Source organism: Pocillopora verrucosa, chromosome 8 (genome assembly GCF_036669915.1).
Source record: "Pocillopora verrucosa isolate sample1 chromosome 8, ASM3666991v2, whole genome shotgun sequence".
NCBI classification, from domain to species: Eukaryota; Metazoa; Cnidaria; class Anthozoa; order Scleractinia; family Pocilloporidae; genus Pocillopora; species Pocillopora verrucosa.
The window spans coordinates 19,255,529-19,271,050 of record NC_089319.1 but is presented as its reverse complement, the minus strand read 5'-3'; the positions used below and the strand labels follow the sequence as shown (position 1 = coordinate 19,271,050).

Here is a 15,522-nt window from a genome sequence, read left to right as displayed (position 1 = left end):
TCAATAGCATTACATCAACAATTTTTCGATTGCCTCACATCAACAGATTTCAGTTACATTAGATCAAGCGCTACGATCTTCTGCTTGAAAAACTGAAAGAAATGAATGTAAAACTGTACCTTCGGTCTAACGGTGCACTGCCAATCAGTGTTTCTGCCTTGACGTCTTTTAACGTTGTAAGTGTAACCACGTCTGTCCACCAACTTATTTCTGCCCCGCTTTGTGGAATCTTCCACTATCTCAAACTCGATCTCGAAGTTGAAGCGCATTCTCTTATTAAGTCTTAAATAATCAAAAGTGTGATCAAATCGTGGTTTCGTAAATTCTTCAGTCTTATTTTCATAAATAAAGCTAAACGAGGTAAGTATCATTAAAACTATTACACATTTATTACAAGTCTAACAACAATGCAATGCTGTCGCGACGATAGCGTGGCCGGTTTGCATCTTCTCAAGTCTGGTTGCTGTGTTCACATTTCGTGTGATCACTACAACACATTTCGTGTTTGTTAGATTAACCGAGGTTGTTTCGCATCTTTTCCATTCCGAATAATAAATAAAGCAATGTTGTTTTGATTTAAGTGTGTTTCACGGTCCCTCACAGAGTATTTAGATGATTCCGCCAACCCAGATTCCACGCAAATTTGGACAAAACTTTCAAAAACTTTACTGGTAATTTTACAGTTGCAAATAAAGTATAGACACAAGTTGCACAAGCTAGTCGTAAAATGTGTTGTAAATACAACACTTCCCAGTTAAGCGTGACACCCCGCAAGTTTTCCATACATTGTAAAATTACCTCTGTGAATTACACCCTTGTACTCACTGTCTGGGAAATCCCACGAAAAGAACCTTAAGTGTTTGAGATATTTCTTTCCATGTTTATCTCTTCTTGAATTGTGGACATATCTCATTGAAGAGTTAACGTTTCTTGTTCTAAAAATTGGTTTCCTTCTCATTTTTTGTGCAAACCTGACTCTTGTGTACTTTTCTTTCGTGTTGCATTATTTTTGATAAGATCATGGACTTCCGATGACTTTGGTTCGTTTTTACTGAAACGGCCCTGTACATAATTCTGTAGTTTTCTACTTTTCTCAGAGGGACGTTTTAACATCTTCATTGGTACTCTGCTTGGTTCACGGTCACGTTTATAGCCATGCCGGCATTCACACAAAACACGAGTACAATTATAATGTACATACTTTGCATGACGAGATCTGAATTGTTGTACTTTTATTGACACTGTAACATCATTATGTTCATGTACATTAGTCATATTAACAACTTTTTCTAGTATATCACAGTCATCAAGAATATTCATCATGTCTTCTATTACGCACATACAACTCCATGCGAAGAGCAAACCAACATCCTTGTACAATAATAATGATTATTTACAAAATGCCAAGTCGTACTTTACAAGTATTGAACCCAATAAAAACCAATAACGGAAACAGGAAGAGCTAAACTTAGATATTTAACCTTACAATTCAAGTTGCTTGTGTCACGGCATCCTTATTCAATTCGCTGTTGTTAGTGCCACTTCCGAAGTTGTGTTCGCGAACATTCTTTATTTTTTCAGCAAGTGAGGTGTTCGTCTCTGCATCATAGTTTGTTGTAAAATCGGTTGTCACAGTTTTGCCAGTATTTTCGTAGTTTGAACATAAGGCTCACTATTTGTTATCTCGTGAGAACTAGTATGAACTTTGCACATTTGGCTAGCTTTCAAGCTATAGAGTTCGTTGACCAGCCCATTCCGAAAACGCTCGACATAATTTAGTGTGGGCCCCCCACGAACGGCGTGTGTGTTTGTACGTGAGATGAGCGTATAAGTCAGGGGTCTTTGCAAGGCAGCCTTCGCGATATACAGCATTCTGCAAACTATGTTGTGTGCGAGGTGCAAACATAACATAAGTTGTCGCTCTCTCATCGCCAGTTTCCGCGGTTTACGCAAGGAACGCCTGTGACCATGACCCCTCCTTTGCACCCGATTCGCTCGTAATTTAACCGCTTACATGCGGATTTAATTAGCACCGAATTAACGTATATAATCAGTCAAAGTAGGGCCTATTTACCTATCGTGAGCCTGTGACGTATGGGATTTTAATCCCATAATATTTAAAAATATTAACGCTCTGTACAGCACCCTTGGCTAACCCTTTGCTTCCTCACTCTGTATCCCCGCATAGTGTGTATTATAAGGTTAATGTGCGTCTGACCTTTTTACTTTACAATGGAAAGGCAGTCCCGATTAGTTTATTCCGAAGAACAAAAGGAAGAGCCAACCACGTTTTTCAACGAGGGAGTGACTTCCAACAAGAAAGCGATGTGCGACAAAATTCGTGCCTGTGCCGCAAGGGTCGGCATTTGGGAAGACCAAGTGAAGGTATTTTAAGCACCCACGGCCTTAAAGTGATTAAAATTCATTTTATCCTTGGCACCAGGATAATTAATTTCCTGCACTAAATTTCATGTATGTATGTTGTTAAGAGTTTCATGCTATTTAATGTTAGTGTAATTTCATTTTCCCGATCTTTTGACCTTTTCAATAAGCGCTTAATTACGAGCGAATCGGGTGCCTTTTGGCGACCAAGAACGGCTTGCATTCTTAGGATTCGGGCTTTCCGGAAGCTCGAGTAATTAGACAAATTCCCACCAAAACACAGCAAAAGAGTAAGATAAAACCGGAGATGATTGAGGCAAGACTATAACCGTTGTTAAGACACATTTGACTTTTCCGTCTTAGTTAGAGAGGGAAAAATGTCAAGAAAGTTTCTCTTAAATACTCGACCCATTGTTGTTTTCCAACGTATTTTCTTGCATCTCTTCGTTAACGATTCCTCAGCGGGAAACCGACGCAGAAGCATACCAGTTGTTTGTCGTGTTGTTTGCCTACGGCCTCGGGCAGTATTTTCAAGACCTCGGTCACAGTTTTTCACCATACGGACCTCCCAGCCGGCAAATAACATATTTATTGTTTTTAAACTTGACGAAATTCTTTCCGAAAGAACCCGAATGATTTATGGACGTAAATACGGCAAGATCTTCCATAAACTGAACAATTTTTGAGTGGGTAAATGGTAGTTAAAATAGAGGTGATGCAAATTTAAGAGAGATGCCTCAGCGAAACATTTTCATTTCCGTAACGATAAAGGTGATTTAAAAGGCTTCCAAACAAACTTTGAAACATTATTTTTACAAGTATCTGTCACAATCTGACACCTGTCAATTAGAGAGCGCGCAAGAAAAAAAAAAGCGTGGGAACATTTGAAAACAAACAGAACTAGTTTGGCAAGGACTGTCACGACAATGTTTTCTTCAAAATCAGTTAATGATCTAACGGAAAGTATTATTCACTCTCATCGACCATTCATTCATGTACGAAGATTTACCTCTGTTCATTAAGTAAACGGCGAGGAAAGTAGTTGTGAGTAAATTCAATTTTTTTATTTTGAAGTTGTGAGAGTTTGCTCGTTTGTTTGCTGTAATGGCGTGTTTAACTCTGATCTTTCCTTCACAAAAACTAAATTCGAACGGCACACTCCAACGAGACACAAGGGAATGTAATGCGGCCTTTTCTCAAAAAATTCCTTCAATTTCTGTTGTGCAATTTAAGGTACAAATGTCCAAATTGAACGGAATTGGAAAGACTCACCAGGAGCGTATATTTGTTGTAGAACTTAAATTAAAACTTCGCTCGCTCTTTCACTACGAACAAATTGCTCGAGAAAATTCAGATATTAAATGAATGAAAGTTCCATCGTTCAGTTTAACTGTAACCAAATACCTCACGTCTCAACTTTCTGGGTACTTTTTGTGAACGATTAAAATTAATTGCAGACGGTTTTTAGGCCGCTTGTCAACCAACGTAATGACACTATTGTTTATACAAATTCATTCTGAAACCAATATTTTTCTGTCAACCAAAGTGATTTGATAGAGAGAAAAGAGAGGATTCATAAGTTATTTATCGGCTTGAGGTAGTGACCGACGTGTTTGCTTAAAAATACTGCCCAGCCGGAAAACGAGGTATATATATGAAAAATGACAACGAAAGTTGGGATGTACTCGGCAACTCACGAAAGCGTTACCTTGGCCCGTGGTTAGAGATAGGAAAATACTGACCGGGTAAAGAACCAATTAGATTGCAAGATTCGTTACCGTGCCCTCTAAAAAAACAATAAAAAAATTTACAGAATATGCGCAGACAAAGCTCAGCGATTTAAAACAACAATCCCTTTATACTTTAAGAGTATTCGATGTCGATTACTGATCGAAGTACTTATGTGATTCCTAAATGACGAATAATGGGAATTGTACAACAAACTAAATACCTCGTTCTGAAAAACTTCCACATCAAAAAGCGGAATAAGTGGGAAACTTTGCAAGAGATACTCATCCCAATTTGGTTCATTGTGACGTTAGCGATCATAAAAAGAAGGTTAATAACGGAGCTGAAACCAGCTGTAAGAGAAAATGAAATACCGACAGCGAAAATTTCCAGCATGGGACTGGCTGGATTACCGGGAATTGCGAGCTCCAAGCCAAATATCGGCTATGTCACCAACAATCTCGCAAATGCTGGTTCGGTTATGGAGATAGTTAGGAACACCTCAAAGGACAGTGCAAAATATGTTGAGTTTAACACTACAGACAGTTTGATAGCCTTTTACAAGGAGCACACCAACCTTCTTGTGGGAATCGAATTTTGGAATGGCAAAGAGAAAGGACTTGCTTACACACTTCGCGTCCCGAGAGGTCGACTCCCCTTACCAAAGAAGAGACTTGTCGGTGAGTACAGCTACACATACGTGCATTATGGAATCGCACCCATTGAAAAATGTCCCACGGGAAAATGCAAATAGGCTAGAAAAGAGAAAGAGAGCATGCGTAACTTCACGCAGGCCTGTCAATCCGACTGTCAATCATGTAATCCCCCGTGTATGCCGTATTCACAAGTACTGTTTCTTGCTCAGACAACCGAAACGTAGCGCCATTCATCAAAGAAGAATAGACATAATTAGTAGCATTATCTTGATTAGGCTATGTAGTTTAAATTACCTTTTAATGTCGGGTTTTTAATTGGAATGCAGCAGATTTACGAGGTTTGACCATCAATTTCACCATGAAAGCAAAATAACATTACATAAATATTCCTTTTTAGCCCGTTATTGTGTTCATTTTCCGGTAACACGTCGGTAAAGTCTATTTACTTTTTTCATCACTTTCAAACAATATTAATTGTTCCAATTGTATCTCCATTGTCTCTAAATGGATGCAAAGTGAAATTTTACAACTCCTGTTTGGGAATTCGTTAATTCAGATCTTAAGAGACCAAAGCTGGCAACCTCCTTCCTAGGTCACTGTGCCTGCAAAGCATCATGGGTACCCCACTTTTCCTGGGTGATGCTTTTTAATGGGCATGATTCCATAATGGTATATGATCGAATGCATTGTTTACATTGATTATTTATGACATCAACGCCTTAGATGCAGAATATTCATGAGGTGTGTTTTTGAAACCAGTATGACAGGGTGTGACAATATTCAAAGCTGAAACCCAAGACCTGGAACATTGATCCTCCTAAAATGTGAAGTGGCCAGACGGAATTATCAGACAGAATGTTGCCTTCTTTTTTTGCTCCAAATTTACCTGTATTGTAAAAAAAGCCTTCTTACATCAAATTTTCCCTGTCCCCAAACCTCTCAGGTAAAGAAGCAAGGATGTGAAAATTGTACCTTGTATATCCTCTTTAGGGTCCAAGACCCCAAAAACAGTAGGATGTTTGGTAACACATCCCCATCCAGACTAAGGAAAGAAATGCTCCTACTTTAAGCATACATCTCTTGAGATTATTTTGAAAGGTTGTTTGGTAGCACATCCCCATCCATAGTAGGGAAAGGTTGTACCCTCCTTCCCCTGAAATGTATCTAGACAAGCATACATCTCATGAGATTATTTTGACAAGATTTAAAAATGCATAGTCTAAGACTGCATATAGCTGCACATTTTGCAGTGATCTTTACATTAAGTTGGTATTCAACCCGTTTAAAATTAAGAGTTGGTTTAGGGTCAAGGATTCTATCCCTGGGGGTTTACGATTGCAAATTATATATAACTTTTCATGTGCAAGCTGTAGTGCCTGTTATGTTGGTGAAACCAACAAACACATTGCCACCGGCATCTGCAAACATTTCTCCTTTGACAAACATTCCCACATCTTTCAGCACCCAAGAGGTTCTAAAAATTGTTGCTCCCATTGTTCAGAAGATTGTTTTAAAATTCTGGACTCTGCTTCCACAAGCTTCCAATTGAAAATTGAGGAAGCCATGCACATCCTTTGGGAGCAGCCATCTTTAAATTCCCAAGTCAAACATCTTATTTATCCCTTTCATACTAATTAGTCTCCCTTCTTAGCTTAAATAGTTTCACTTTTTTTTAAAATTATTCTTGTTAACGTCTCACTTTGTTATACTGTTTATTGCATAATTTCATTTTGCTTCTCATTAAACAACTGATGATGGATGATGTTTCATCTGAAACATGTTTTGTTTTCATCGAAAAATGTAAGAAAAATGAACTTCAAAAGCATCGTGTGGTTCATGAAAGCAACATGTATTAATAATAATAATAATAATAATAATAATGAATATTTTCATATTTCATCAACATGTCATCTTTTTGCTATAGCATATTGACATGACAAACTGTTTACCTTACTTGTAGTCAAATTTACATATACATCCAAAAACAGTTGGTTAATGCGCAAACACCCCAGTGGTCAGAAAAATGTGTTTCTAAAATAAGGAAGCTGATTTGTGTTTCTGGTAGATTTGTGAATATAAGGTCAATACATGTTTTACTGTTAGTAGTAGCACTTGAAACTTTTTTGTTTATAATTATTCCTTGTAAATTTATCTTAAAGAGATACTCTTTTGAAGTCACCCATAAACAGACAAGCACTAGAGTGCGAAGATTGCTGTTCAAAAGTTCTAAAAGTTTTAGGCACAAATGCTCTTGTGGTACTATAAGGGAGCAACATAATACAACGAGTGTAATACGAGGAAGGTTCAAGAACCTCATTACAATCAACTCAATACCATTTGTATTGTAGCAATAAGGATAACTTATCAATTCATAATGTGCATTGTCAACATGGATTTTTTGTGTGTTAATAATGTATTCTGTGGTTAAGAATATATGAAAGTCATATATTTGAACTGCGGATAAAGACGTGAATGAAAGTGATCCTCGCAGTAATTTGCACTACTTAGGCAGTAGTGAAAATTAGGCCTGAAAAAAAAAAAATTCAGGCCTGTACGGGATTTGAACCCATGACCTCTGCGATACCAGTGCACCGGTATCGCAGAGGTCATGGGTTCAAATCCCGTACAGGCCTGAATTTTTTTCAGGCCTTATTTTCACTACTGCCTAAGTAGTGCAAATTACTGTGAGGATCACTTTCATTCACAATGTATTCTGTGTTTGAATTGTTCTCAAATTCATTGAAATCATTAGTGCTATTGCTAACACCATTTAAACTCCTTCCAGAAATAACCGGACATGTTAATACACTATGCGGTTGACCTTTATGTCCTATATATTCTAACCTTCAATTTGCTCTAGCATTTGCTGGTTCAACCGATGTAATTTCCATAAAATTCTCATCTGATTCTCCAATGTAAAACTTTAAATTCAAAGTATCAGCTACTACTTGTGTTATCATGTTACCAGCCCATGTACCTTGCATAGACATATAAGATAAATATTGATATTGAATAGCTCAGAATCAATTTCATCAATACATAACAATGTAATATAATTAAGTCTAGAATATTGAGTCATAATGTTACATTCAGAATCAAGCTGATCAATCACATACAAATCATCATGGCTGTTCAAATTCACACATGGAAGGATCGACAGCCATGACTGAACAAGCATTTTGGTTGCAAGGTATAAAATCACCACAAAGTGTCAAAAAACCTGAAAAACTTTTGATAAACTAACACTTTACAAACACTTAGAAAACTGTGCCTGGATACTGATAAGGAATAAGGAAAAATCATTATAAAATAGAGACAAAAAAACCCTCAAATCCACTGAGTATCTCATAGTCACATGGAGAGAACACACATGGAATGTCTCAATCGATAGGAAGCTGTGCTTGGGTCACATTTTGAAGTGTTGGTTTTACATATTAAATCCTGTTGGTATATGATTGAGTTCTTGTTGAGATCTACCAATCAGTGAGGGAGTACAGATTGTGTGCCATTATAGTATGTAAACTTATGACAAGTCATTACATAGTGACCAACAACAGGCAAGCACAATTTTAGAGTGACAGCTGCACATGTGCGATTTTCTTCCAGCCAACCACAAAGTACTCCACATTTGTCAGTGAATTGTATTTGTAACTGGTGTGCTAAACGAGTGTAATTTTGTTTGACACCAATCATACTGCTATTAATGCTATAAACATGGTATTTTAGAATGATTGCATGGTTACATAGGAATCCCAACTAGGAAACAGCAATAACCTCACAAACTTGAGGCAAGTAGTCAGCTGGGCTTCCTGTGGAAAGTTAACAACTTAGACAAGCACTTACCAGGCAATGACATGATGGCTATGCATTCCCAGAATGCAGTAGCCACAAAAATTATATAAGCCTAATTTAATTTGTAGGGTTGGGTTGGGTTGGGTTGGGTTGGGTTGGGTTGGGTTGGGTTGGGTTGGGTTGGGTTGGGTTGGGTTGGGTTGGGTTGGGTTGGGTTGGGTTGGGTTGGGTGGAGTTGGGTTGAGTTGAGTTGGGTGGAGTTGGGTTGGGTTGGGTTGGGTTGGGTTGGGAAGGATATCATTCCTGTGTAGAGCAATGTTACTTCAAAACATATTTACACAACTATTCAATTTTTAATTATTTTCCTCCTTTCAGGTCTAGGTGAATGTCATGATGTCAACAGTTTGTTTTCAGGGGGCTGCCCTGCCAATTCTTATATTACAACCAAAATAGCAACCCTGCAAACAATAATTGATGCTGCTATTACAAAGGTAATTGCTGGTGAAATGTAATTTTTCTCAGGCAGACCCAGGATTTAGTGAGGGGAGTTGGGGGGGGGGGGGTTTCAATAACTATCTACTGAAAAGAGGACAATCCTGAGGGAGGTCAGATGGTATGCTTTTGCCAAGAATGTTGAATGAAATGTCTTGAAAAAAGTTATTTCCAGTGTTTTAAGGGAAAATTGTAGAAAAAAAAAGAAATAACAAATTTGCACATGGTAGATGATTTTCATTTTGACCAAACTGCCTGAATCACCTCTGGATCTGCCCCAGTTTTTTTTAGCTGGTATTTCAGTTCCTTAACAGTCAATAATCTTTCAACATGAGTGGGAAAATGGGATGATAAGTAGATTGATTTTAGACTGTAAAAATCTCTTGGTCTTTTATTTTTCTTAATTTGTTACTTGTCTAAGTATTAGCCATGCACAGTGATTAAAGAAAATAAATTCTGGAAGGTATACAGGGTTCTTTTCAGACAAATTTTAATTTTAGTCCTCTGACTTGTAATTTGCTTTAAGTAATAGAGGTGATTTGATCTATGAAATTTTTTGTTGTTAAAGGTTGAAGGGAATTTACCTCACTACAATGTCCCAGACATCAAGGCAAAGATGATGCCAAAGGCATCTTACAGGCAACCTGAAGAAGATTTTGCCTCCCTTATTTTGATTTTTATGGTCTTTGCCTTTGTACCTTACTTCCCTGTAGTCCTTGTCAATCTGAAGGAGAAGGAACTTAAACTGAAGGAATTGTTGAGGATTGTGGGTACTTCTGATATCGCATACTTATTGTCGTGGATTATTACATATGCAGTGATCATGCTAGTAGCCGTCCTCATTTTGAATGTGATCACAATATTGGGAAACATATTTTCCAATAGCAACTACATTGTGATGGTCATCATCTGCTACCTGTATGGCTTAAGCATCATCACAATGTCTTTAATGCTGACACCATTCTTCAAAAGTGTCACGATTGCTGGCCTCTTTGCATCTCTGGTGACAGCAATTCTTGCCACAATTGCCAATCTCCTTGTCCTTTTTGAAGTGTCTAATGTGGTGAAGTGGTTATTGTCACTCTTTTCACCAACAGCATTTGTTTTTGCCTTGCATGAGGTAGGTTGATGTTATTTTCTTTCTCATTCATCACACCTTCATTATTTGCAAATTGAATGCATTTAAAGAACTATAAGGCTGTTAAAACTCACACATAGAATAGACATTCATTCGTCTGAAATTGAAGAAGTAAGTATAGATAAATGAAGACATTGGTTTGTCCACAGTTCCTTGAAAAATTGTTCCATATTAAAATTTTAGGCTGTTGAAGGGGAAGGTCTGAACTTTGACAACTGGTCCACCAAAGGGAGTTTTCCATCCATTTATCCCACTCTGATGCTGCTGGTGGACACTGTTTTGTATCTTTTGCTGGCTCTGTGCTTTGATGCAGTGATTCCTGGTAAGTGTGGTCAGTGTAGGCCCCCCTACTTCATCTTTACACCATCCTTTTGGAAAAGTATCTGTAGCAAGAAGGAACAAGGGACAGCACCTTCTGAACAGCTTTCCGCAAGAGTGGAGGAGGTATCTGAAGATATTGAGGCCATGCCAGCAGATTTACAGGGGAATGAAGTAATAAGGTATTACAAACTAGTGTAATTTTAAGAGTGCTTGAATGAGAGAGAAAAACTGTCAGTTGTGTTGATGTGCCAAATGAATTTTACTATGTGGCTGTATTTTTGTTTCTGTTTTTTTTTTCTTCAGCATTCACAAATTAAGGAAAGTTTACCATGGGAAAGAAGAGGTTGTTGCAGTTGATGGTAAGAGCTATTAAACTTATCATCAGTCAGTTAGTCAGTGGGTGGTCAGTTGGTCAGTCAGTCAGTCAGTCACCAGTCAGTTAGTCAGTTAGTCACCAGTCAGTCAGTTGGTCAGTCATTCAATTAGTCAGTCATAAGATGGTCAGTCAGCTAAGCAGCATGGGAAGCAGTCATGTAGATAGACAGTTAATCAATTAATCAGTCAAGAGTCAGCTTGTTATTCAACACAGTCAGTCAGTCAGTCAGTCTATCTGTCAGTAAGGCAAGTGAACATGAGGTAGTCAGTTCATCAGTCACATAAAGAGACAAGCATTAGGTCAGTCAGCTAGTCAGCTGTTCACTCATATAGTTATAGTCAGTCATTTTAAAGCATGTAAACTTCTGACTAATGCACCAGTTCTCTCTTTTAAATTGAGCAGACAGAACTTTCTTCTATCTTTGAAGATTAAGTCCTTGTGTAGAGATCCTGGCCTTGATGATAACTTTTGTGTCACACCTTTAGGGGTCAGCATGGATATATATGAAGGTCATGTGACAGCGCTGTTGGGTCACAATGGAGCAGGTAAAACAACTCTAATAGCCATGATGACTGGAATGGTTCCTGCTACTGAGGGTTATGCCACTGTCTATGGAAAGGACATCACCGACCCCAGTCAGATGCAGGAAATAAGAAAAGGCATTGGTGAGAATGCAAATTAAGTGTATTTTTCCCTTTCTGCCAATCAGTCCTCATTGATAACCCAGCTCAATGTGCAACTTCCCACCAACCCATCCCCTAACCTAAATTAAAGGAGGGGTAAACCCTACCTATTAGTGTGATATACTCCACAAATTTACTACAATTTCCTTTGTTAGTAATCTTGGTTATGACCATGTCTTATGGATGGATGGATGGATGCCTCTATTTAAAAATAAAAATAAACCTCAGGGTAGCCCCATCAGAAGCCCTAAAGAGCCACCTGCTATCAATGGGAGCTCTGAGTATAAACTAAATAGAATATGTTACAATTTCATGCGAAATACAAACACGAAGATATAAAACACATTTATAAGGCTTTAGATTTCTAAATTTAAAATTATGTATATAAAAATTACTATTTATCAGTGTGGTGGTTTACAATCCTTTATATATAACTAATTTTTCATGTTATTTGCTTTTGTTTTATGCAAGGTGTATGTCAGCAGCAGAATGTACTCTATGACTTTTTGACAGTGAAAGAACATTTAGAGCTCTACTCTGGCTTGAAAGAAGTGCCAGTGGAGCAGAGAGGTGTCATGGTAAACTTGCTAATTGCTTGTAACAAATCTCTATTGCATGTTAACATCTTTGCCACTTGCATAGGTTAATGACAAGCCAGTACATGGTCTACAATGTTACCTCAGGCCTTTTCTTTAGAATGGAACCTGCACCTGCTATAGGCCAATTTTGGAGTAATGACACCTTTTGAATACCCATGTGATTCTTCATGATACTGCCAAAATAGTGGTTCATCTAACTTGCAGAGAGAATGAATTAAAATTGCTTCCTTTGAAAAGGAAAAAGAAAGAAATCATAAGACACCCTAATTTTCTCTGAGAAAAAGATGATTTGCTTTATTTGAATCAGCTTTGGCTGTAGATGAAAAGCCATGATTTTTCTTATAACCTGTGTGCCTGCAAATCATGTGAAATGGTGCATTTTAAGGATGCAGAGTGGAATTCAGGGAAAAGAAATGAGGTAACACACTTTTTTTCAAGGTGAGTTCATTGTTGATGGGAATTGACTTGGCAGACCAAAGGGACACTTTGTCAAAAGATTTGAGTGGAGGCCAGAAGAGGAAATTAAGTGTTGGCATAGCACTCATTGGGGATCCAAAGGTATATACCTGTATTTGTTAACTTGTAATTGTTATGAGAAAATTAAAACCAAATATCATTTAATTTCTACAACCCAACCCCTGTTGACTTTTTCATTAGATGAAAATCACAATTTCAACTTTCTTTCCTAGCTGTCTGCCTTATATTTCTGATCATTTTAGTCCCATGTATTTAGTGTTTAACTTAAATTCAAACGACATGTTGACAGTAGCTGTTATTTTTCTTCCTTGTCCTTACCTTCTGCTTGGAAATATAGTGATGTTGTTTCAAGAAATTTTGTCTCCATCTCTCCTGAGAGTGAAAGGTGAACCCCTTTGTGCAAGAAATTTTAACCCCCAAAGGGAGAAAGGCAACTTCAGAGTTACTGGTGGTGGTAACCTGAAGAGCCTTCAACTCAGTAACCCTTGTGGGTCCAGGCTTGGAATTAGAGTTCTTGGCCAAGAGTCAAGTGCACCAGTGTTAGCAACTTGTTCAACTTAGTTTCCCAGTTAATGATCAAAAGGATTTAATAATTGTGTTCAAATTAAAGGTGATCATTTTAGATGAACCAACAAGTGGAATGGATCCATATGCACGACGACTCATATGGTCCTTGTTGAAAGAGAAGTGTAAAAACCGAGTGGTTCTCCTTACAACACATTTTATGGACGAGGCTGACATTTTAGCAGGTAAATAAATGATATGATTATCAACTGATTTCTGACTGTAACTAGTAACTAATTTGTGTTTCATATCTCTGCTCTGATTGGCTGTTAATTGGTTACTTTGGGCTTTTTTCGCTGAACACTCTTCAGCTTTCACAAAGCCCTCCCTCTTTTTCATATCATAATGGTTCCCTACAGGATCACAAATTGTTTAAAATGTGGGGAAGAAAATTTCTTGTGAATTTTTAAATCAGGATGGTATTGTCTATTGAATGGTTATGTTTCTATACTCCCAGATTACAAGGTTATTTTATCCAAAGGAAGAGTGCGCTGTTCAGGAAGCTCGCTTTTTCTCAAGAATCGCTTCGGAATTGGATATCATTTGAAGTAAGTATTGGCCAGAAGTTTATATCATAATTTCTTTCAGCCTGTAGTTTTTTAACCATTTTACTCCCAAGATCTCATTTTCAGTAATTCTCCTTACTGTCTACAGTGTTTGTTTTGGAGTATTTGGTAAATTCTTCCTTAATTTATACATCTCTTTATTCTTGTCACTTGTTTTCTTGATATTGTTAGGGGCAATTCTGTCTCAGTCACTCTTGGGAGTTATAGGTTTAAGTCAATTTGGACTTGATCTTTCATATTTTCCTGCACTTTATGTGGTTTGCTAGTTTTTACTTTGAGTTCTTTTTGACCCTTGATATATTCTTTTTTTCTGATTGACTGTCATGGTTACTTTTACTCGACTGGTTTTTTTTTTATGGCAATTGCAAGGCACTCTTCAATTAACAATATTTTTTCCCTTCAGTATGGCTCTAGCAGAGAATTGTGACACTCAGCCATTAATTGAGCTTGTTCAAAGCAAAGTGGAAGGTGCAGAAGCTATCCGTCACCATGGCAAAGAAATGGCATTTTCCCTTCCTGTGGAAAAAGTATCATGTTTTCCAGGTAAATTTAATGAACAATTAACTGCCTTGTAAAATGGCCAACTACAAGTTACCTTGGTGGTATTTTTCTTGTAATAAACATTATGACTTGGCTCAACTCAGCTGTGAATTAATTTTCCTCCCATGTTTACTTTGAGATGAACCAGTTGTTAACCCTTAACACCCTAACATCAGTATGCATAATCTCCACACTGTTTTCCATACTTTTCCTAAGGTGCTGACAAGGAGCATTTGTTTAACAATTAAGACGTTCTTTAGTTGGTGATCATTTCCTTTGTTCTCATGACCTTTATGCATTTTTGGTGTTGATATTATAAGGAGAAATTAGCTGCTAGTCACTCCAAGGGGTCAAAAGGTTAACAGACACTTCTATCAGGCAATTACCAACACCAAAATTAATCACTATCAATAATTGTAACCAGAAAGCTGTCTGTCTGATCACGTAATCTGATCATCTAGGTGATGGTAGCTCGGACCTAATTTCTCCTCCTGATATCACCCATGAATCAAACATTCAGGTCATGAGAATATAGAAAATAATAATCAAATGAAGAAGCTTTTGATTGTTAAACAAATTCTCCTTGCCAGCACATCAGGGAATGTATGGAGAACAGTATGGAGAATATGCATACTGATGTTTTGGTGTAAAGGGTTAACTGCAGTTTTTTTAAACTAATTGGTCAGTTTGCCTGCGATGTTGTTGACTGTAATACTCATTCAAGTGGTGTATATTTGTCATGATCATCCTTAGGGATGTCTGCCTATGAAAAATTTTTCTCTAAGGACATCTCCTATTAATATATAATCACTCAATTTTCAAGTACATACATTTCAGATCTACTCAAGGCACTTGAGGACAACAATGACAGTTCAGAAGGCTGTGCCGCCCCCTTATTAGGCGTGACAAGTTATGGTGTTTCCATGACAACTCTAGAAGAAGTATTTCTTCAACTAGAGGGCACCTCTGAAGAGAGTAAAATATCAACAGATGATGCACGAGAAACAGTACGAAATCCTTGAGTTTAAAATTGGAAATTAATACTCTAACAATGGGGTGGGGCATGCTGATATGATTAGCTAGTAATTTAGGATTATCAACTAAATTGATAATGGTGCCACAGCAATATGCTTTAGAAAATGGAATTTAATTGAGTGTACCACCATATTTGTGCTATTGTAACTGAAAATTATCTGCCTTTACCTTAA

The 15,522-nt window shown here is 37.5% G+C and overlaps 1 protein-coding gene and 1 pseudogene across 2 annotated transcripts in view; one reads left to right on the top strand and one right to left on the bottom strand.

Annotated features, from left to right (window-relative positions):
* Positions 1–660: 660 nt before the first annotated feature.
* LOC131778114 (uncharacterized) lies at positions 661–3,181 on the bottom strand (annotated as a pseudogene).
* Positions 3,182–3,464: 283 nt separating this feature from the next.
* Positions 3,465–15,522, top strand: part of LOC131777741 (cholesterol transporter ABCA5) — a 28,168-nt gene continuing 16,110 nt past the window's right edge. For both annotated transcript variants that reach the window (XM_066170938.1, XM_066170939.1), the window contains exons 1-12: positions 3,465–4,790; positions 8,934–9,049; positions 9,619–10,170; positions 10,372–10,688; positions 10,813–10,868; positions 11,371–11,550; positions 12,040–12,146; positions 12,606–12,725; positions 13,255–13,393; positions 13,666–13,756; positions 14,178–14,317; positions 15,152–15,321. In XM_066170938.1, coding sequence (XP_066027035.1) covers positions 4,307–4,790; positions 8,934–9,049; positions 9,619–10,170; positions 10,372–10,688; positions 10,813–10,868; positions 11,371–11,550; positions 12,040–12,146; positions 12,606–12,725; positions 13,255–13,393; positions 13,666–13,756; positions 14,178–14,317; positions 15,152–15,321 — 2,472 coding nt within the window. In that variant the 5' untranslated portion in view covers positions 3,465–4,306. The remainder of the gene's footprint in view (positions 4,791–8,933; positions 9,050–9,618; positions 10,171–10,371; positions 10,689–10,812; positions 10,869–11,370; positions 11,551–12,039; positions 12,147–12,605; positions 12,726–13,254; positions 13,394–13,665; positions 13,757–14,177; positions 14,318–15,151; positions 15,322–15,522) is intronic.